We start from the raw sequence: 22,237 nt of genomic DNA on the forward strand, positions 1-22,237 counted from the left end.
TGTAGAAGCCAGAGGTGGAGGTCAGCTATCTTCCTTACTTGATTTCCACCTTAGCTTTTCAAACAGTCTGTCACTGAACCTAGAGCTTGCTAGTCTGGCTGAATTCTAGCCAGGTAAGCCAGTGGCACCTTACTGTTCCCATCTCGCAACATTGGGGTCACAGGTGTGCACTACCATGCCCAGCTTTTGTGGGTGTTGGGCATCTGAGCTCAGGTTCTAATGTACGAATGGTAAAGTGCTTTACCAACGGAACCATCTCTCCTGCACCTCTGGTTTTAGTTTTTACTTTTTTTTTTTTTTCAATGGCTGGCATTTTGTCTTCATTTATGTCTGCATTATATACATGTAGTTGCAGTACTTTCCGAGACCAGAAGAGGGAACCAGATCCTCTGGAATTGGAGTTCCAGTCAGAGCTGCTGTTGGGTTCTGAGATAGGTTCTGGGAGCTGAACCTGAGCCCTTTGGAAGATTGGCCAGTGCTCTTAGTGGTTGAGTCATCACTTCAGTACCCCACTCAGAATTTCTGACTCTATTTGATACTTTCGTGGTTACAGGAAAACAAAACAGCAGCAGAGGATCAGCACATGGCAGAGGCATTGGACAGAATGTTGTGGCTGCTAAGTCTTAGTTAAGACAGACTTTTTTTTTTTTTTTTAAAATTTGGGAAGTAAGTTTGGTGGCAAACTTAGAGGGGAATATCTTAGTTTCAAGGGCTTTTTGAGTATTGCAAATAAAGAATTATGGGCTGAACTTTAAATTTTATTTTTATTAGTATGGATATGAGAGATTGTGGGCACACAGAACACTTGTGGCCAGAGGACAGTGTTTAGGAGTCTGTTCTCTTGTTCTGTTGTGGGATCCAGAGATTGAATTTATGTCGTCGGGGTTGCATAGTAAGCAAACCACCACCACCAACAACAACAAAAAAATCAAACATTAAATCTACAAGAAATGGGTTGATCTTGTTACTGTTTTTGTTTGTTTGTTTTTCAGTGCTGAGGATCAAACTCAAGGCCTACTGATGGTAGGGAAAGACTAACTCATTGCTAAACTGTATCTCTAGTCTGTAGGTCAGTTTGGTTAGAGCATAAAAAATCTTTGCTTTGTTAAGTCCTTTAGCGTTGTACCAGTCTAGTTCTGGGGCAGGTGTACAAGAGCAATTCACATTGTTCTAAGGTTCGCAACTTCTGTTCATCTTACCTCTATCTCCCCAGTACTGGGATTACAGGCAGAATACCATTTTATGTGCTGTGTCCAGGCTCCATGCGTGTTAGGTGAGCATGCTACCAAACAAGTAATATCTCCACCCCTATTAGGTTTGTTTCTTAAGTGTAAGAATGTTAGTGATGATTCTTTAGGCTAGCAGTTCCCTGGGCATTTCTAGAGCTGTCTCTGCATACATCTCTAGGGCTGCAAACTGACATTCTCCAGCACATTTGTCCAATATTTTCAGATCAATAAGGCTTGACTTTCTGCTGTGGGACAATGGTTTTATACCCTGTAAAGATTGCTTTAATAAACCGCTGATTAGCCAGTAGCCAGGCAGGAAGTATAGGTGGGGCAACGAGAACAGGAGAATTCTGGGAAGAGGAAAGACTCCAAGTCTGCAATTGTTGCGCAGACCAAGAGGAAGCAAGATGAAAATGCCTCACTGGTAAAAGGACCAAGCCACATCGCTAACACAGACAAGAATTACGGGTTAATGTAAGGTATAAGAGTTACTAAGAAGCCTGAGCTACTAGGCCAACCAGTTTATAATTAATGTAGACCTCTGTGTGTTTCTTTGGGATTGAACAGCTGTGGGACCAGGCAGAACAGAAACCTCTGCCAACAGCTTTCTTTTGAGCTAGATGCGGTACACACCTGTAAATTCCAAAACTTCAGAGGCAGAGGCAGAAGAGTGCCACAAGTTTGAGGCTAGACTAGTCTACATACTGAAACCCTGTCCAATTGTTCCTCTCCCTAAAACAACAAAACTCTTATTTGAAAGTTATTTCTCAATTTCAATGCTTTTACACTTGCTGTAAGTGAATATCTGATTTTTTTTTCCAGAATGAAATATTGACTCCATAACACTGGAAACTTTGTTTTGTTTTCAGACAGAGTCCCATGGAGTCCAGAATATGCTTGTACCAAGGTTGACCTTGAATCCCTGGTCCCCCCTGCTCTCCTCCACCTCACAAGTCCTGGGACTGGAGGCACATACCTAACATACTTGTTAGCTTCTGAATAAGGTATTCAAAGTGACCATTGGCTCCCTTCCTAAGTGACACAGTTCAGGCTCCTCAGAGGAAAAAAAAATGCCCTCAGGTGATGAGACCATCTGACCACCTGAATGCACCAAGTCCCCTGGGATTTGTGTTCTCAGTGGTTTTGACCGGAGCCCCTCAGTGTTTCCGGACAGGCTGTTGCAGGGTGGGCCTTGGGCCCTATACCACAAGGTCAGGCTCTGTTATGATATTTGGGGCTTGGTTTATCTCACAGAAAGCTGGCCAGCTCTTTAACCTCTTTGTTTCATCCTATACACTTCCCCAGAGGCTGGGTTTACAATGTGAGATCGCTGAATAAAATATTTTTATTATAGTTTCCAAAAAATTGATGGATAATTTTCATCCTGTAAAGGCATGCATCACCACGCCTGGCTAAACAAAGGCTTTTTAAAAAGGAAGACAGGGCTTTGCTATGTAGCCCAAGCTGGCCTTGAGCATGCAGCAATGCTCCTGCCTCAGCAGTTCTTGAGCACTGAGATCACAGGTAGGCAGCACCATGCTTTAAAAGGAGTGTTTCCAGTGCGTATTAAACAACTTTGTGCACAAGCAGTGCTAGACACAAGTGTTCTAAGTTGTGTTACTTTCAAGAGTAATGACCACGAAGATAAAAGAAACCAACACATGTAAAGTTAAAGGACATTTTATTTACTGACAGATTAAAACATCGTAACTCCCGCAGTACAAAGTGCACTACTGAAGCCATTACCAAGAACTGGTGTTACACACAATGTTTCGGCAATGCTACATGTGTTTTTGGCAAAGTGCTGTGCTGTCCATTCTGTATAAAACTGACCATCTGTGACCCAAATAGTATAAAATGTATAAAAACAGAAACAGTTAGATAGTGGCTCAGGAAAACAAGCTGCCATTTATGCATAGATTGATGTACAGTATATAAACCTAACCAAAATGTCCCTTTTCAGTTTTCAAGTGATGAGAGAAACTGTGCCCATAAACACATTACAAAGGCACACAACACAACCTGAAATGCTTCTCTGTATCCACAGCTCACACCCTGCCTTCAGAAGGCCAATGTGTGGGCAAAGAAAGAAAAAGAAAGCCACTTCTTAAAATAACACAGGATTGTTGACTAAACTTCAAAACAAAGCCACACACACACACACACACACATCTAACCTCCCTAAGCACTGTTTGGTTTTTACAAGTCCACCTAGAAAACAATACTACACAGGCAGGAAAGTACAGAGCCAAACTGGTCATTTAATAAGAGACACCTTTCAATATTACAAGGAAACTTAGCAGTGACACACAGAACATCATCCGCATAAGCTGCTTCCTCTGAACATTTTAACTTCTCTCCCACATGAAGGGGGACTGTTGCCTGCAAGAGAAGACCCTCTTCCTAGAGCATCTCTGCACCTAAGCTGCTTGAATTGGTGTCACATTTCAAGAGAAACTGGCCCATGACACAGGAAACAACACTGTCGTATATACAGATTTGCTAAATAGACCAGCATTCATGTAAAATTTCAACATTATAATAAGTAGGTAGGGTTGCCATTTATAATGCATCAGACGCTGATGGGATGAAATTACCTAACTTAAGAATTTAAAACTAATAGTATCTATAGGCCTCATAAAATAAAAAAGATAACTTCAAGGCAACCATAGAAACATATAGTAGTATCTCCCAGTACAAGGAGCAGTCTCTTAACTGTCTCTAAAATAGAAAAAGAAACTTTCCCCACTAACCTATTTAAATGCATTTAAATGTCCGTCTTCTACTTGTAGTCCTTTGTATTCCATATTTAAAAAAAAAAATGAGAATAGAGACAGTACCCTCCCTTGCTCTAGTTGTTTGTCTTAATAGTTTACAAAGACTGTCTGCTTCTGTGAGGGTGGAGCAAACTAGCAAAGTAATTCAGATCTCAACACAAGTGAAGACCAAACGTGTACAGACTAGGAAGCACGAATGGCAGCAGGTTCTGAGCCCTGGCAAGTTCTCAGTAAACAGTCTCAACAGAACCAAAGACCTGACAGGACAGCAGCCATCTGCATGGGAGCTGGAGAAACAGACATAAAGTTAATGGGTTAGACTTCTTGCAATGGGAAGTAAAACTCTAATCATCATCTCTGTAGCTACTCAACCACACAAACACAAATAGCCACAAATAAATATGGCAAGCTAAACGTCTACATATAGGCAGAATATAACTCAAGAAATAGTGATTAACAGAATACACACTCTAAAATGTTTAACGCAAACTTTGAGGAACGTGGGGTCTACTGTAAAAGTTAAAAAGCATACTCCAGATGGATGGCGGATCCACACCATGTATTCCAGACTTTCCAAGCAACGTTCTAGGCTATCAAGGGTCAGAGCTCCTAAAGGAATCTTACTCCTTTCTGTGCTTTGTTTATACTGCTGGGAATGGTACTTAGGACCTTGCACATACTAGGCAAGTGCTCTCCAACCAAGCCACATCCCCACCCCTTGGAGTCTTCTTGCTGCTTGTACTGTTAATGCACTGAAGTACATTGTAAACCACCAGTGGTTATTACAGCAAAATGATGATGCTAATCAGTGGCTAATCGACTTATAAAATGCATTTTGGCCATGTTTCAAAAAATATTTAACAGGTTAGCACTGCTCTGTGCTATTAGACTTGGGTCTTATACACAGCAGTTGCCTAACAAAACACCTAATAACCAAGAACTTCAGTTTTTCTTCAGTTCTTACATGTGCCAATTTTAGCCATAAACTTTACATTCTCACACAAGAACCACAATGTGCTACCTACTGTAGGTGCTGTGGTAATCTTAAGCCTAAAGAAAAAAGTCCCAGTAATTTATCTGTTTGCTGGTTTTCAGGAACGAGGCAAAAGCACTAGGCACAGACAAGGTAAATTAAAAGTCAGTAACTGAAAGAGATGTAAATGTTCTTAAGGGATGAACAAATCTGGAGGAAAGTTGTCTTAAAAACCAAAAACTACCGCAGTTTAATAAACAGATCAGTTCATGCTGGCCAAACAAATTCTCATGGCTGAACTTCCAGCTTGTGAAATCAGAGGGTAGGAAAGGCTTACGTACATTTAGAAGCTTGTGTCCAGAAGACACATAGCTGGTGTATTTTCAAGTCACCGGCATTATCTGTAACAAACATGGTGTAAAACATGCACACCTCCATAAAAACACAAATAGTAACAAATAACTTCTCACTTTGACAAACTGTAGACTTGGCCCCTAATTACAAAACAAATAAATAAAGGGGACGTCATTATGGAAAGGGCCTAAGGATGAGGAGTCTAGATTCCTGTTCTAAGAGAGAGGTCCTGGCACTATCACAGCCAGTGTAAGGAACGCCCTTCACTGTCTGACCAGCTCTAGAAGCGAGGCTCGCAGAGAGCACAGCTCTTCCCTAAGTCTCCCAAAGTTCCCCGCATCAGTCTGCTACAGGGATAACACTTCACATAACAGTATGTGGCTGTTTCCTCGAAATACCTCATTAACAAGTGTTTAATTAGGGCTGCGAAGGAGACAGTGAGAGCTGCTGGATTACACAGGGAATGAGATTCTCAGTAGAATGTGCTTTATGCTGTAAATGGGTTTAATTTTCCAGAAGGTTGGTTATAAGTGTGCATGGCTCATTAAAATCTATCAAAACCGCTTTTAAAAAGAAGTGACCAGTTAGAGGTAAGAAAATGAACTTTTCTCTACATCAAGTTGACTGGCCTATGTGAGTGGAACCCTGCATGCTGGCCTCATTAGCACCAACCCTGAAGAATCATGGCAGAAAATGTGCTGCAGCCTTCCACCACTAGGTTCAGTAGAGAGGCCCTGGAAGTTCACACCAAGTTCAGTCCTGACAGCTCTACTTCCAATTAAATGTAAGCCTCACAACACTGTGAGGGAGGTAAGAATTATTGCTCCTGCTGTGGAGGAAACAGAGGCCAAAGTGGTTAAAGATTTTGTGACGTTAAAATCTGAAAGCGCAAGAAAACCAACCCGTCAATGTTCACTGGGGCGCCATAAACAGATGCCACCAGATCCTCCCCATGTTTTCCCCTGGGAGGACAGGCTCCATGTCTGAGGAGTTGCCACTGGTCTTGTCCTTTCTTAAAGGCAGACAAGAGCATGAAGTCACCAAGTGCCTGGGCAAGCACTTGCTCCTGATACCTCCAAATACTGACTGCTCTGTGGGTTACCCATATCAGCTCCAGGTCTAATTTTTCCCTTTGCATACGAGACAAGTGCTTTTGTCCCTGACAGATGTACTGTCTGTACCATATTGCAGAGTCACATCAGAATCATTGAATACATTGTTCAAAGTTAATGTACCTGAATTCCACAATAGACTGCAATGACCAATCTGGGAAAAAAAAGAACCACACATACAGAATATGTCAAGTTTTCTTTCAGAAGTAAGTTCAGCCATTAATTCCATTATATCCATGGCAAAAGTCACCTGTTAGTGCTCATGTCAGTGTGTAAAAACATATTCACTATTTACAGAAAGGACTATCAAGTACTGGTCAATAAAGTATATGGCTGACCCTGAGAATAAATTTTTGCTTGCACAAAAGATTAAATAATACAAAATAAATGAAATCGATAAGATGCTGGCTAACTCATATATACCTTACTGTATTTAAAGACCATCCCAAACACTGCAACTGTATTGATATGTTTCCAAAAATATTCTGAAAAATTTTTTTTTTTTAAGAAACTGTCAGGAGCAAGGCATTATGTGATACACAGCACAAAAATCTGGTTGTGATAGTGTCTAGACACTGACACACTAGGTGATTGGTCTTCAGTTGACTAGAAGGAGAAACATCTCATTGTATGCACACATCCACATACATAGGCACAAACCCAGGAAACCAACCAGAACTCAGCGTCCTCAGTAATTGTACTGGCGTGGGCAGGGCTGGTGAACTACCCAGCCACCATGCTTCATTTGTCGAGTGTGGCAATCCCTGGTAAGGTTTTGGCGACGAAGGCCATTTCTGTTCAGAGACTGTCTTTCACTGTGTCCCTTTATCCACTGGGAAGGGCGGAAGCTCTTAGGTTGTTCCAGAAACGTTGCCTGAGCAGCGAGGGTGGTGACATAGCAGTGAATGTGTTCCCCCATGTCACTCTGGGCTCCCATCCTGAAACAGACCAGAGTGGGGTGTCAGCGACAGACTAGGGAAAAGACTGCTCTCTGAGGAACTAGTTCTACATTTGTCTTACTTAGTTTCTCCTGGCTGATGGACAGGACTATATTCTGGGACTGTATCTGCTGATATTGTTAAAAGGGAGAAACCAACTATTTTCTTTTTGAAGTGGCGTCTTGTTATTGAGCCCAGGCCCCTCTAATTCACAATGCTCCTGCTTTAGCTTCCCAGGGTTTTTTTTTTTAATATTTATTTATTTATTTATTATACAATATTCTGTTTGTGTGCATGTCTGCAGGCCAGAAGAGGGCACCAGACCTCATTACAGATGGTTGTGAGCCACCATGTGGTTGCTGGGAATTGAACTCAGGACCTTTGGAAGAGCAGGCAATGCTCTTAAGCACTGAGCCATCTCTCCAGCCCGCCTCCCAGGTTTTGAAATTACAAATGTGTGTCATAACTCCCAGTTGAAAAGAACTTTTAATAGGAATGTAGCATATAATCCAGAGATGGCCAAATGTGCTTCATACTCGGAATGAATTTAATATGGTTCTCCAGTAGGAGAACTGATGTCTACTGAGCATCTGCAGTTCTGTCTGTTTAGTTTCCTAAGACAGAATCACATGTAGCTCAGGATGGCCTTAAATTTGTCTGGCTTTGAATTACTGATCTTCCTGCCTCAGCTTCCCAAGTGCTGGAATTACAGTGTGAGCCACCACAGCCAGCTTTTACCTGTTTTAAAGATACTATCTATTTCAGCCTTACTATAATATTAAAAATAAAATATTTTAATTCTCAAATTTGACTGATGAAAAAACATTTACATCAACAGCACCTTCCCAGATGATTTCTGTCTACAAGTAAAATGGCCTAGGTAGCGTATGAATCTATTTCATAGAGATGTATAAAGAACATTCCTCCTACATGAATCCCCTAGGTAAAAGATCAATGCCTATTACATACGTCAGTTTTTTATTTATACCACAAGAGGGCATATTTTGGAATGGCATTTACATGAATGTTTCAAGACCCTTATAAAAACACATATATTGGAACATGGTTGTATACACTATGTATTTTTTTTTTTTTTGATTTTTTGAGACAGGGTTTCTCTGTGGTTTTGGAGCCTGTCCTGGAACTAGCTTTTGTACACCAGGCTGGTCTCGAACTCACAGAGATCCGCCTGCCTCTGCCTACCAAGTGCTGGGATTAAAGGCGTGCGCCACCACTGCCAGGCTCAGTATCAGCCAATCAAGTCAAATCAGTTAAACTATATTAACACATAGCAAAGTTTTAATTTTCTGCAGTGCTGTGTGTTGATCTCAGGCCTCTTACAGTCAGCAAGTGTTTGACAGGCCTAACTTCCCAGCACAACTGTGAGGATTCAGATAAGCTGTCTGTCTAGCTCAGACTAGTTTCAAGCTCCTTGTGGTAGGAATGACCTTGAACTTCTGACCCTCTCAGGGCTGGGTTTACTGAACCAGGTTTTCTGGTGCACCAGACAAGTACTCTACAAACTGAGCTATATCCCAGTCTGAGTTTTAAGACTTTTACCAGTTATTTTATTCAGGAAAGGCAGGTACATATTTTGTCTAAAATGGTGGGAGGAAACTATCGTCTTGCACACACAGAGAGACCTGTAACAGACCTTGTTAAGAAACTAACAGGGGTGGGTGGTGGTGTAGCTCAGTGATAGGTAGAGCGCTTGTCTAATATGTACAAGGCTTGATCCCTAGCAGTAAGGAAAAACAAAAGAAAAAAAAATAGAAGCTAAAATAAAAGTTTTTTTTTTTTTTTTTTTTTAAGAAGGCAGGCATTTGGGTTCCTCATCTCCCTGCTCAGACTGATAATACAGATCAGACCATATGGTCTCAAAGTGAACATACTTACTCTGTGCCCATGAGTCTTATAAGCAGCTTTTCCTGGCCCTACAAATGTTAAATGGTCAACTATTAAATTACTAGTAAGACTTAAAATGCCATTTTAATTTTATTACTAGGACAAGGTCATTTTTTAAATTAAGATTGATTTACTATGGGCAATTAAAGACATTATTACTGAAAATCATGATTGCTCATAAACCTTCACAAACAATATATATATATATAAAGGCTAAGATGCAATAAAATGTACACTCTAAAGCCATTATAACTACTCAGCTTCATACTCATGCGGTTTATAGTAATATCCCTGAGAACAGACAGAATGGAAGTAGTATGTTTGAAAAACATGGTTTATTGCTTGCTCGGAAAGCACAGACTGTTTACTACATAAATAGTCTTGCCATTTTGATAACACCTGATTCTACCTTTATTTAGAAATACACATACACACACACACATCCTTTTTGAGACAGGAATCTCACAATGTATTCCAAGCTATCCTTAAACTAGTGAACCTCCAGCCTCACCCTTCTAAATGCTGTAAGTATGTACTACCATGGCTGGCCTTTGATAATTCATTTATGAAGAGTATCTGTTGATCCTACATGTCAATACATATGATACAGGCATGCAAATCCAGCCTCTTGTGGCATCAGGTAGCAAACAACCCTAAATACCGTGCTCAGATGCTGGTTTGGATAAAGTTGAAATACTCTAGAGCTAGGCTCTTAAGAGGAAGATTAATGCCTGATTTGCTAAGAAGATAAAGTGAAAACTTGCTGAAATATGATAACGGGTATTATGTCTAATAAAACAGTGAAGAGCATGCCCATATTTAGGTTCAACGTGGAGGTGAACATGACCAAAATGAGCCTGTGTGGTAGAAACAGTCGTGGATACACCTAGGGTGTTCATAGGATTATCTGTGGGTTATGAGGGTGCCATTTCAAAGTTCTACATACTTACATTTTTGGCAGTATATGCTATAACATTACTTTGCAAAACTGCCAATTATACACATACATGTGTACTTTAGTACTTAAAAGTATCAAATGCCAGTAAATAAATTTAAAGTGAACATTTGTTAATCATGTTAGATTCTTTTTTTTGAGTTTTTTTTTTTTAGATTTTACTTATTTCAATTTTGTGCGTATGACTGTTTTGCTTGCATGTAAATAAATCTGTGCACCATGTGCCTGCAATATCCACAGAAGCCAGAAGATGGTGTCATCCCTAGGGCTTGGAGTTACAGTTATGAGCTGCCATATGAATGCTGGAAATTGAATTTGGGTCATCTAAAAGAGCATCCAGTGCTCTTAATAAGTACGCCATCTCTCTAGCCCCTAGACATGTTAAATTCTTGAGTGGACTCATCAGATACAATCAAAATGAATAGGGAGAATTCTTAAGAACTGAAGAAAATTGCTCACAGCACAGTAAAGCAGTTAAAGCACCACCACCACCACCAAATAAATTGTAGTTTACATGTTGTTGGGATGCTGAAAACGTAACTCTCAAAAAGTGCTGCATGAAGTCCCAGTGTATGCCTGATATTACATAACCGTATAAAAACATGATTTTTTGTTTGGTACAAGTAAGGGCGAATATATTTAGCCTTGCTAAAGTACATCTATTGTATTGAGACTTGGAGGGCAGCAACTCTGGAAATGGGTTAGGGTTTTACTCCATAGATGGGAAACAAGTTGGTGTAGGAGGTCCTTCTGTATTTGTGTTGCTTTCATTGGTTGAATAAAGAAAACTGCCTTGGCCTTTTGATGGGGTCAAGCACTTAGGTAGGCGGGGTAGACAGAACAGAATGCTGGGAAGAAAGGCAGTGTGGCAGATGCCATGATTCTCCTGCCTGAAACTGATGCTGGTTAGAATCTTTTCCAGTAAGCCACGCCCACGTGGTGAACACAGATTAATAGAAATGGGTTAGATCAAGATATAAGAGTTGGCCAATAAGAAATTAGAGCTAATGGCCAGGCAGTAATTTAATTAATACAATTTCTGTGTGATTATTTCAGGGGTTAAGCTATCCGGGCGGCCAGGAATTGGGCAGAACGAAAAGCAGGCCCACTTCTCCATACAACAAGTTATACACAGTGGGCCAGTGGAGTCGTGGCCTCAGCTATTCAAAAGGAGCCCTCTGGGCGACAGTGAAGCACCCAGAGAAGGCGTGAGTCAGTGGCAACACTCACAGTGCAGTTCCCAGTACGGGGCATGGTCCACTGGCAGGTATGACTGGCTGGCCAGACTAAGCGGATGAGGTGGAGAGGAGGGCTTGGTTTGGTAGGTGAGAATGTCTCCAATGTACTGCTGGGAATGCTCTCTTGACGAAGGCCACTTGTGACACACTGAACTTTACAGACTTATTTTCCCTGAGCTTGCTGGGTCCTCATCCCTGCCATCTTGGACTGCCACAGAACAGAATATCGTGCAGTGTGAAATCTGAGAACAGCCCTTCCTTGGAACAAATATTTGGATTTTCTAGGTTAAGCACCATTTAAAGTGATTTAGCTAAGATACTTTAGAAAGTAAATTTAAGACATTTTAGGTGGATTTGATACCCTAGATAATCAAGCCTACAATATGCCAGAATTATATTCTAATATACTTATCAGGAACACTAGTCTTTATTTCCCTTCAGTAGCATAATTCTGTAAGTGACATAGCTCTCTATTGTACAGCGGAGTCATGCTGCAGTTATAGCCCTGACCATGCTACTTAAGTACATCTCTAACACAGTCACGCTTCTATCTTCTAAAGCTTGGCTTTGTACTGTGTAGCAGAGACTAAGGTGCTTGCAGCATACCTGGGGCTGCTGGGGTTGTAGTCATCGTGGACACAGCTGGCCTCGCTGAGCCCGGGACAGGAACTGTGCACAGCGTAGACAGACATGCTGGGATGTTCAATGAGAAGGTTTTCCATAGGACTTGTCTCCACCTTGACAGCGGTTAATCCACCTGCTGTAAAACACGGGGGAGGGGTGATGAACCAGCTCTCCTCCATGGGGCAGGACTCAAACTGGAGGAAGCAGGAATCACTGGTGTCAGCCAAACACTCCAGAGATGCAGGTAAACAGGAGAAGACTGACGTGTGCTCTGTTGGAGACTCTTCGCTGATGTCATCATCTTCCTCCTCCTCTTCCTCTGCTGAGAAGCCAGTGCACGTGTCTAGATTGTGATCCACATTGCACAGGGGAGGGGAGCAGTCAGTTGTGGAGCCATCCATCCAGTTCATGACAGAACAAAGGACAACATTATGTTAACAGATGCTCACAAAGGAAGCTTTGCTTGTAACAATTTATAAGTTAATTTCCAACCCGTCTGTGTATAGTAATACTGGCATTAAGGAATGGCTTTAGGATCTTCTGTTCTGGCAAATAAACAAATTATGTGCTCCATGGGTTCCTGCTGCTCATGAGGGTTTCCCATTGAAGGGCTCTGCGTGGATCAGGCTTTAAGAGCTGCAAAACTGGAAAGCCTGGCGTCAGTCGGTTTCACTGACTGGAGTTTCTAGAGCTGGCCTTATTTATTTACTTTTAAACCTTAAAGATTACATCCAGGAGCTCACATTTTCTGTGCATATATGTATACATTCGTGTTTGTGCACAAGATGGTGTTGGCGGGGGGTATGTGCAGAGAAGCACCCTACTGACTGAGCCACACACAGGTACCCGCAGCCCCAGGAGTTTTCTGGTTTGAGCCAGGTGTGGTGGAATGTGCCTACGATTGTAATGATTGGGAAATGAAGGCAGGGATCAGGAGGCTATCCTTAGCGACATGGCTGGCTGGAAGCCATTTGTGCTGTGGTGGTCGACTGTTGAGTATACCTTACCTATGAAGTCAACAAGGATCCATTCGTCATCTTCTTTCTCACGGAATTCTGGCTCTTGGTTGGGAGAAGAAGTGACTTCACCCACAAACATTTTGTTCAGTCTCTGAAACATCATTAAGGCAAGATTGAGACTTTGGCTGGGTATCTTTATAGCTGAGATCTCAGAAGTCTGATGGCAGAGATGGGAAATAAAGTGCAGAGTTTCTTCAGCTCAGGTGAAGAACAAGAACAGTCCTCATCCCTAAAATACAACAGAAAAAGGTTATTTTTATTTGTTGTGAGGTCAGAGGTTGGCTTTGACCCCCCAATCCTCTTTTGCTTCCACCACAATGCCAAGCCCTCATCTTCTCCACCCCACTATCCTGCTGTTTTGTATTCTTCATATATGACTTTAAGTAAGCCTCATATTTGAAATCTATAGGAACAGCATAGTTTAGCTTTTGAAACAATTCCTATTACTCACAGGGGAAATTTACACTGTAGAAATGAAACTTCAAGAGCCAGGGCTGCTAACACTATGTCTGTGGGGTGGTTCAGTGGAGACATGGGACTCGGGTCCTGGGTTCCCTGTCACTTTACAACTCAAGAAGATGGGGCTGGAGAGACAGATGTGGTTAAGATCACATGTTTTTGCAGATGACCAGTCCCCAGCACCCACATGGTGGTTCACAACTGATAATTTGAATGGAAATGTTCCCATAGACTTATAGGGACTGGCATTACTGGGAGCTGTGGCCTTATTGGTAGAAGTGTATCCTGGGATGGGGAGTGTCTTTGTTTCCGAAGCTCAAGTTAGGCCTAGTGTAGCTCTCTTTTCCTGATGCCTGTGAATGCTGATGTGGAACTCTTAGCTACCTCTCCATCACCATGTTCACCTGCATGCCACCATATTTCTCATCATGACAATGGACTGAACCTCTGAACTGTAAGCCGCAGCCTCAGTTAAATGTTTTCCTGTGTAAGAGTTGTGTGGTCAGCCAGGCAGTGATGGCATTATGCTTTTAATCCCAGCACTTGGGAGGCAGAGGCAGGCGGATCTCTCTGAATTTGAGGCCAGCCTGGTCTACAGAGTAAGTACTAGGACAGGCTGCAACCATCTATAACTTCAATTCCAGGGGATCTGACACCCTCTTCTGACCTCAGAGTGCACCAGGCATGTACACAGTACATATACATACATGCAGGCAAAGTCCTTACACATGTAAAATAAATAAATCTTTTAAAGTATCTAAAGAAACTTAGGAAGATGAGCCAGCGAGATAGCTCTAAGGCTAATGATGTCAGTTTGATGCCTAGAGCCGTCATGGTAGAAGAAAAGCAACAAGTTATCCTCAGACCTCCACACGTGTGCCACACACACATTTAAAAGAGAAGACTTGGGAATTTATACAATTCTAGCTGATTAAGGCTCCCACCTCAGGTAGCTCTGGTGAGTTCTAAATGAGGAAACCCAACCAGTTTTATCTAAGCATAGAATTGCAGGTGTAAGTGCCCGTTTCTACCTGGCTGCCTGATAGCACAGCAAATGGAAAACACAACAACAAGAATTTTTAATTTTTTCCTCAAGAATATCTTTTTTTTTTTTTTTTGCTACCTCCTATCCACTCTGATGCCACTCAGTCCCTTATCCAAACTACCAGCAAGTTTTGTGGACTCTGGCTATACAAAAAGTCTTAATCTACTTGATGTTCTTGATTGCTTTCATTCTACTTCAGGTGAACATTCTCCCTGATCTACTCTTGTTAAGTGAGATTATACAGGCAGTATGCATCACAAGAGTCCTGATGCAGAGTTCTTCGGATAGGTCAACTGTTCTACAAATATGTAGTGAGCACCTACTATGTGTAAGGCATAGTAGTGCTAAGCACAAGGCAACCGGCAGTGAACAAGAACCACACAGGAAGTGAAACAGCACAATCACTGATGTAGCAAGAAGAATCACCAGATGGTCCTCAGAGCTCCCTTAGGTACAGCTGGTGAGACCTGTACTGGACAAGGGAAGACAGAACACTGGGAGCCTACAAAGTGAGAGGATGGCGTTGTGCAGATGGCTCAACATCTAGACTGGGTCAAAGAAACAAGCTAGGGACCAAGCAGGACCAGATCCTGCAGGACCTTATAGGGGAGACATGAAGAGAAACCCAGGTATGAAAATACTATCTGTGACCCCAGCACTTGACAGACTGACAAAAGGATCAGTATTTTTGGCCAGTTTGGGGTACATAGTGGAATCCTGGTTTGTTTTTTACAAATAAATAAAAGGGGTGTGGTCAGGAAGACCCAGATTTCTGGGTAAGTTGAGTCATAGTGGAACCGTTTAGAGGGCGGGGACACCATACAGAGTACAGGATGTGTGCTACCACCGTCCTGAGTTAGGGGGTCCATGGTGGCACATATGAGATGTTAGGGCAGAATACAAGTTTGGGAGCGTGGTTTCAGCTGGGAGTGCAAATTTACGATTATCCAGGTTGGTTTGGAACTCATAGTGATCTTCCTGTATCAGCTAGGGTTACATACATGAGACACATGCCCAGCTCACTCTCAAAACTGTCTTCCCTTAAGAGTAGCTGCATTGTGCTAACACACCTGGGCATTCTCTGGGTACAGAAATGACTGGTACAACTGTTGGGCATACAAGGGTAAAACATTTCAAACAAATGACATTAAGACACTCTGCAGTTGTAAGGCATCATCCTCAGCCATTAATTATTAAAACGGGTAAACAGGAAATGTAACTTGCATAACCAGTTTTTTGAAACCTTCTGGGAAACAGCATGGTCAGATCATGAGGACTCCATGCTAATGGGAGAATTTAAGAGACCTGTGCACTGTGCAGTCTGCCTGAAACAGGAGGACAAATCATGGGGGGGGGGGTATATGTAAAGGGTTTTGAGCATGTAAGAAAGGGAATAAAGATACACTTTCAGGCTTCTCCCAGTTTCCCCCAGGTTATGAGGGCAGATCCCAGCCCCAGCCCAGCTGTACTGAAGCTTAGAGAGCTTCACCACTGTCTGAGGATAAGGCTCTGCCCTCATTAGCGGGATCTGCTGTGGGGTGGGGAATATCCTCACAGGGGACTTATTCAGTCACTGAGCGAGAACTGGAACTCAGGCCATACCAGTGGCTGCAAGCCACAAAATGTGGCTGGGTCAAGGCTACTGGGACAGCTAGATGCAAACTGCCCTCTTTGGCTACAGGCGAACCCAGAGCCTGGCTATGCCTGTACTGTCTGGGGTCACTGACAGGATGCTCCTGAAGATCGCTGGGAGACCCACAGGTCATCTGTGTTTACAGTTAGGAGTCACATCTCTCTGCAAGGACAGCAGTGGGGAGGACAGAACATCTGGGGCTCTGAGAAGTACTCAGAACGGAGTTCTGGGAGGAGGTGGAGGTGCTAGCCTAGAAACCAGCAGGGCAGGCTCTGGCACTACCATGGGTGGCTGCAACTGTGAGAACCAACCCTTGTGAGCTTCAGTCTCACTGAGGAAAATAGGAGGAATGGACAGCAGAGTCCACAGCTAGTACAGTCATGGGTGAGGATGGTCTAACTAGAGGCTTCTGGCCCTAATTTCTGTAGGGTTGCCAGGGACAACCAGGTGCTACAGAATTGAACCTGTACACCAAACTCTATAACGGCTGCCACCAAATGCATCAGATAAACCATCCCATGTATTTTACTTCTGTTAACAAGATGCTGAATTTTAACTTTTAAAACTGTTCTGTTGGGTTAAAAATATTTTTAAATGTTGGAGGAGTTATTTTTTTTTTCTTTTCAAGACAGGGTTGCAGTATATAGCTCTGGCTGTCCTAGAATTCATTATGTAGACTAAGCTGGCCTTGAACTCACAGAGATCTGCCTGCCTCTGCCTTCTCAGGCTGGGATTAAAGGTGTGCACCATCACACCATCACTGCCTGGCTTAATAAACTACTTTTAAAGCAAAAATCCTAAATATGGTTTAAATATTTCCAGTGAGGACTTTACATCTGATTATGCCACTCATATAAGGCATATACTGGAATGTACTTGAAACATTTCTGTACTGAAAACATTAAATATCTCAATTTTACATCAATTACATGTTAGTGTAATGATGTTTTGATAGTTATGGTTAAATAACTTGTGCTAATAAAGTTAATTTCATTTCCCCTTAATTTTAAACATATCTACTAGAAAATTTAAAGCACCCACATAGGACAGTGTTGTAAAAAATTTCCTAGGAGCTAAAGAGTTAGGTAGTGTATGCTGCCTCCCAATAGAGAGTGATTCCCACCACTGGCATCAGGTGACTGACAACGCCAGCCCCAGACGGCCCTATGCCCTCTTCTGGCCTCTGCGGGTACTGCATGCATGCTCCCTGTCTCCAGCTGTGTGTGAGTGCGATTAAAAAACAACATTACCACCCATCCTCCCACTAACGACCCAGAGACTGTCCCTCCATAATAGTCACTATTCCTTTTAACCTCAGCACCTACCCAGAGATGTCAGCTTCAGAGGAGAGCAGGTTCTGTGTGGAGACAGAAAAACCAGGGCTTCCCACTTTCCCCATACGGCTAGCGACACATTCAGAACCGAGAAAACAAGAATCTAAAGAGGACAGATTGACAAATACAGCTGTGGAATTTAGTAGAGGCCGAGAAGCTGAGGAGGAAGCCTGCTGGCCTGGGGCACTTAAAGCCTGAGTAGGAAAAAAAAATTATCTGGGCCCAAGTGTCTGTCAAGGCAGATTTACCCATTACTGCTCGCTTGCTTTAAAATACCTCCACCTTCATTACAAAAATGGTATCTTTTTAAAAATAGGATGAACCAAACCACATTAAGAAGTTGAGAGGGGTGGATTCTCTTCTACCTTGTTCAATCATTGTTACATCTGGCGCATTTTCTTTTAGATTTTTTGATAGGCATAATTTAAAAAAAACAAGTCATCTTTGTTTTGTCTTTCAAGACAGGATTTCTGTGTTAACAACTCTAGCTATCCTGCCTCTGCCTCCTGAGTACTGGGATTAAAGATGTGCCACCAACTCCCGGCAATCACTATCTTTTTTTTTTTTTAGGGTATTTATTTATTTATTTATTTAAGATTTCTGTCTCTTCCCCATATAGGCTTCCTCCTGAATATTAACCTTCATCAGGCGATGAAATCACTATCTTTTTAATTTAACTTTTTTTTTCTGTTTTTCACATCTTATGAGTAGAAAGTTTTGGGCAGAGAAAGTGACTGAGTTTGCTTGTGGGTAAAAATATTCTTTGAGAACCTACAGTGGAGTTTGCTAGCCTGTGAGATCATGCAGGCATGACTTGCTCAATTTTGAGACACACACTCTGGGGAAGAGTGTGGCTTAACTGCTGGTTTTGAAACTTGGTTCTTCTGCTACACCGTGTGGGGATTAGGTGTTTAGACGCCTCTTGCTGCTTCAGGAAGAACTTCATAGTGACTGCCTGGTGCCTAGCAGGCAGGCTCACAGGGAAACTAAGCAGGCCAGTTAGCATCTTTAGGTCTGGGGTTTTTTCTTCTAAAGACCCATATATATGCAAGACCTACACTAGTTAAGTAGAATCACAGTTTGCAGAATGTTTTATGGTATGTGACAGACAGTTGAGATATTTATTTTTTTGTCCTGTGATGAAGAAACTGAGGCCCAGAAATGAAAATAACTTGCTCAAAAGCAAGAAAGCCGGTATCTAGGGGCAGCAGGAGGGTGGGATTCTTCTAACCTGGTGCCTTGCTTCCCCTCCCCCACCACATGATCTCGAGTTCCTTCCAGCCTAAAAACTTCCGAGACTAGCACTTTTCAGTTATTTTGGCTGCCAGCAGGCGGCTCCAAAAACACTTTAACAACAACAAAAGCCCCCACAACTTTGATGGGTGTAGTTGTGGCTCCTTGGCAGTTCTGAAATACCAGCTGACTAAATATATCATGGAAAAGCATCCTTAAAACCATTTCTCTGGGTCAGCAGGATAGCTCAGCAAGTAATGTCTGCTGCCGAGCCTGATGACCCGAGCTGATCCTTAGAGTCTACACGGTGGCAGGAGGGAGCTTACCAGTTCAGAAAAACAAAGATGCTAGCATAAGCGTTTGCTCTTTTGGTCTGAGAAAGGGCTGGCCTTGAACTCTTGATTCTCAAACCTATACCTTCCTAGTACTGGAATTACAGGCGTGAGCCACCAAGCCTTGGCTTTGGTTCAAGTAATTTAAAAGTCAATTTTGAACTGCAAAAACAACAGACAAAAGCCAAAAACAAGCCAAGAAAGTTGTCTCAGCTCCTTCCACCTCTGCTCTGTCTATTCAGCTAATTTACAAGGGGATTACTCCCCTGTGGGCTCACCACCTACTGTCCTCAGGACTGGAGAGAGTGAGGGGAAAGCAGTTAGGCTGGGAAGTCACTGCTTGCTAGGCTTGACTTTTGAAAGCAGCCATTCTCAAGAGACATACACCAGGAAGCAGAAAAGAATAAAAGACTGCATGAGAAAACAAAAGACACCGTGATCACAAAAATTAGGCTATGGTTTCCAGCAGGGCCTTTGAAAATTAGTTTCCAGTGATAGCTACGGAGGCTGGAAAGGCTGCCAGGTGTTTTTCACACCTGCCAGTGATAAGCATTACAGTCACCAAGCATGCGATTTCAAGATCATGGACATCTGTAACGATGTCGGTTCAAAGATGCAGAAGTCGCAGTCCTCTCTCAACTACTAAGCATTCTGAAAGGGCTCTTGCAGGCAGGGCCGCCTTGGTCCTCAGGGGTTACAGGTGGAGAGCGGGTCCCCCTTAACTTGCTCTGAACTTTCGCACGGAGTAGACACACGGTGGAAATAGACGCAAAAGGGAGGACCTGCACGTGAACTCCCTGTGCAAAGAGTAAACACCCTTTCCTTTTCATGGGCCATAAAATTACTTCATCACCCCGCGCCTCCAAGTTTCCTCCGTTTAAGTAAGCACAGCTGGCCTCACAGGTCGGCCGCGACGGTCCGAGACCAAGCGTCGGGAGCCCGCGGCCGTCCCCGGCACCCGCCAAGCGCCAGGAGCCAACCGATCGGGACGGAGCGACGAGAAGTGCACTCCGCGGGTGCAGTGCGGGGTCAGCGGGGGTCACGGAGCGGGCCAGCCGGCACCCGCAGGTCCGGGCCGGGAGAGCCGTCCGGGAGGGGGCCCCAACCGCCGCCCGCCCGCCCGCCCGCACTTACGTGAGCCGAGCAACGCTGAGGTAGCGGCGGGCCGGCCCCGGTGCAGCGGTCGTGCCCTGGCGGCCGCCGGCCCGTCCGGGTCCTTTTGTTGTTGTGCAGCTCTGGGAACAGCTGATCGCTGCCCCGGCCCCGCCCCGAGCCGCGCCAGCCCCGGGCCGACCAATGGGAACAGCGGCGAGAGGTTGTCACTAACGCACGTGACCTGGCAGGCGGCCCGTGGCGCGCCCGGGGCTCAGACAAGTCCGGGCAACAAAGCGGTAGCCGGAGCGAGCGCTCTCGGGGCGAGTGGGAGGAGGGGAGAGTACGGGGCCGGGGAATGGCCGGGATGGGAGCCGGCGAGAGCCAGGGCCGGGGGGTGCCGAGGGGCGAGCCCGACCCGCACAGCCGCCGTGCTGAGCGTGGGCACAGCCACGCAGAGCCCCCTTTCTCGGAGGGTAGGGGCTTGGGGATACCAGCTGATCGTCTGGCTGGTGTAGACGTAAACCTGTAGCCATGGTGCTGAAGGCGAACCCACCCCTGGGCAGTCCTCGAAGTCTGTGCCACATAGATGGGATGCGGACGGCCCACTCATTCCCCTTAGTAAGAGAAGAAGCCAGGGCCTCGTCTGTTTTAGGAACTTCAACGGGCAGAGAGCATGGTCTTGCCTACGGGCAAGGCAAAGCCAGGCAGAGGAGGCCCTCAGTCGAGGCCTTAGCTTCCGAAAAGAGGAACCCTGAGTGGAGAATTAGCTCTGTTTATTCCCAGGGACCTGCATCAAAACGCTCATATGACCCGAGGAGGTTATGACCCGTTTTGTTTATATGCCTGAAAACTGTAGAGATTCCCATGAGACCTACGAACTCAGCAGCTGCTGATAGTGAGAGGGAATGAGACAACTGCCCCTAGGAAGGGTTTCCAGAGCTCTGCTGCACGTACACAGGTGGGCTACCCGGCAGCAGCACGAGTCACTTGTGTGCATTCTGTCACTGGAGAGAGCTCAGGCGGCCTCTCTAAGGAAGTAGGAGCTAGAGCAGCAATTCTCAGCTGTGAGTCTCGACCCCTTTGGGAGTCAAACGACCCTTTCACGGGTTGCTTAAGACCGCTGGAAAACACAGACATTTACGATATGATTCATAACAGTAGCAAAATTACAGTTATGAAGTAGCTACGAAAATAATTTTATGTTTGGGAGCCACCACAACATGAGGAACATGAAGGGTCAAAGCATTAAGAAAGTTGAGAGCCCCTGAGTTATACAGATCCCTGAGGGGGAAACAAAGAAACGGGCTGTAGAGAAAGATGGCAGATGTCTGGCTTCTTACTAATCTTTTGACCTGAGACAAAGACCTTGTGTGTTTTTTCTCCTGCCAGTAGAGCGTCCCTTCTCAGTGATTGGTTCAGGCTGCTCAGGTATGCTCAAGGCTGGTCCTGACCGCGTTTACCTGACGCTGTGAGCCCATCAGCTCTTCTTTGTCTAATTTACCAAGCCAAAATTAGAGGAGGGATCCATTCCCGGCCACCAAGAACACTTAAAACACCCAACCTTCCCTCGGGAAATGGATTATCTCGTTTCCCTCTGCTCTGCAGAGAGTCAGGGAATTGTCTGGCACTCAGGTACTGGCCTGTAAGTGCTGGCCATTTGACCTTACAAGCTTCAAGGGTATAGTCTCTGCACAGTCTGTATTTTGGATATTGGTAAATCAGGTTATTTGCTCTCAATGCTGTTGATGTGTTAGGAGCCCCACCTTCTCTTGTTTCCCTTTAAGAAACCATCTAGAGGTCATCTCCTATTTAAAACCAGAATTTACTAGCAATTATAAATGTCTAGCTTTGTTTTTTATCGAAAAGACTTACCTTGTCCATCTTAATAAGTTTGTTACCCTAAAGGCCATGTGTCAGAGTGTACAGTACCTTATCGTGACAGGGTAAACTTGAAGTATACGATTCTTCCAGAGATAGTCCAG

The 22,237-nt window shown here is 43.9% G+C and overlaps 2 protein-coding genes across 6 annotated transcripts in view; one reads left to right on the forward strand and one right to left on the reverse strand.

Annotated features, from left to right (window-relative positions):
* The window catches only part of LOC126516013 (translation initiation factor IF-2-like), a 101,947-nt gene that overhangs the window by 12,749 nt on the left and 66,961 nt on the right, over positions 1-22,237 (forward strand). The gene's annotated exons all lie outside the window — the stretch shown is intronic.
* Tp53inp1 (tumor protein p53 inducible nuclear protein 1) lies at positions 2,894-20,441 on the reverse strand. 2 transcript variants are annotated; one of them, XM_050166173.1, is made up of 5 exons: positions 20,295-20,441; positions 13,113-13,353; positions 12,088-12,448; positions 9,280-9,317; positions 7,237-7,383 (listed from the first exon to the last, which is right to left on the reverse strand). In XM_050166173.1, exons 2-4 carry the CDS (start codon positions 13,225-13,227, stop codon positions 9,296-9,298), a joined length of 498 nt encoding a protein of 165 aa, XP_050022130.1. In that variant the 5' UTR covers positions 13,228-13,353; positions 20,295-20,441; the 3' UTR covers positions 7,237-7,383; positions 9,280-9,295. The 2 variants fall into 2 exon arrangements, with proteins under 2 accessions (XP_050022122.1, XP_050022130.1); XM_050166165.1 differs by lacking the exon at positions 9,280-9,317 and having other exon boundaries at positions 2,894-7,383.

Source organism: Alexandromys fortis, unplaced genomic scaffold (assembly GCF_014885135.2).
Source record: "Alexandromys fortis isolate MF-2015 unplaced genomic scaffold, M_Fortis_MF-2015_v1.1 scaffold_18, whole genome shotgun sequence".
Classification (NCBI taxonomy): Eukaryota; Metazoa; Chordata; class Mammalia; order Rodentia; family Cricetidae; genus Alexandromys; species Alexandromys fortis.

Coding starts and splice junctions, on each gene's coding strand:
- Tp53inp1 (XM_050166165.1), bottom strand. CDS start 13,227: ATGATGTTTCAGAGACTGAACAAAATGTTTGTGGGTGAAGTCACTTCT. Junction 12,449..13,112: donor GATCCTTGTTGACTTCATAG/GTAAGGTATACT, acceptor ATCACAATCTAG/ACACGTGCACTGGCTTCTCA. Junction 7,384..12,087: donor TACAACCCCAGCAGCCCCAG/GTATGCTGCAAG, acceptor GGTCTGTTTCAG/GATGGGAGCCCAGAGTGACA.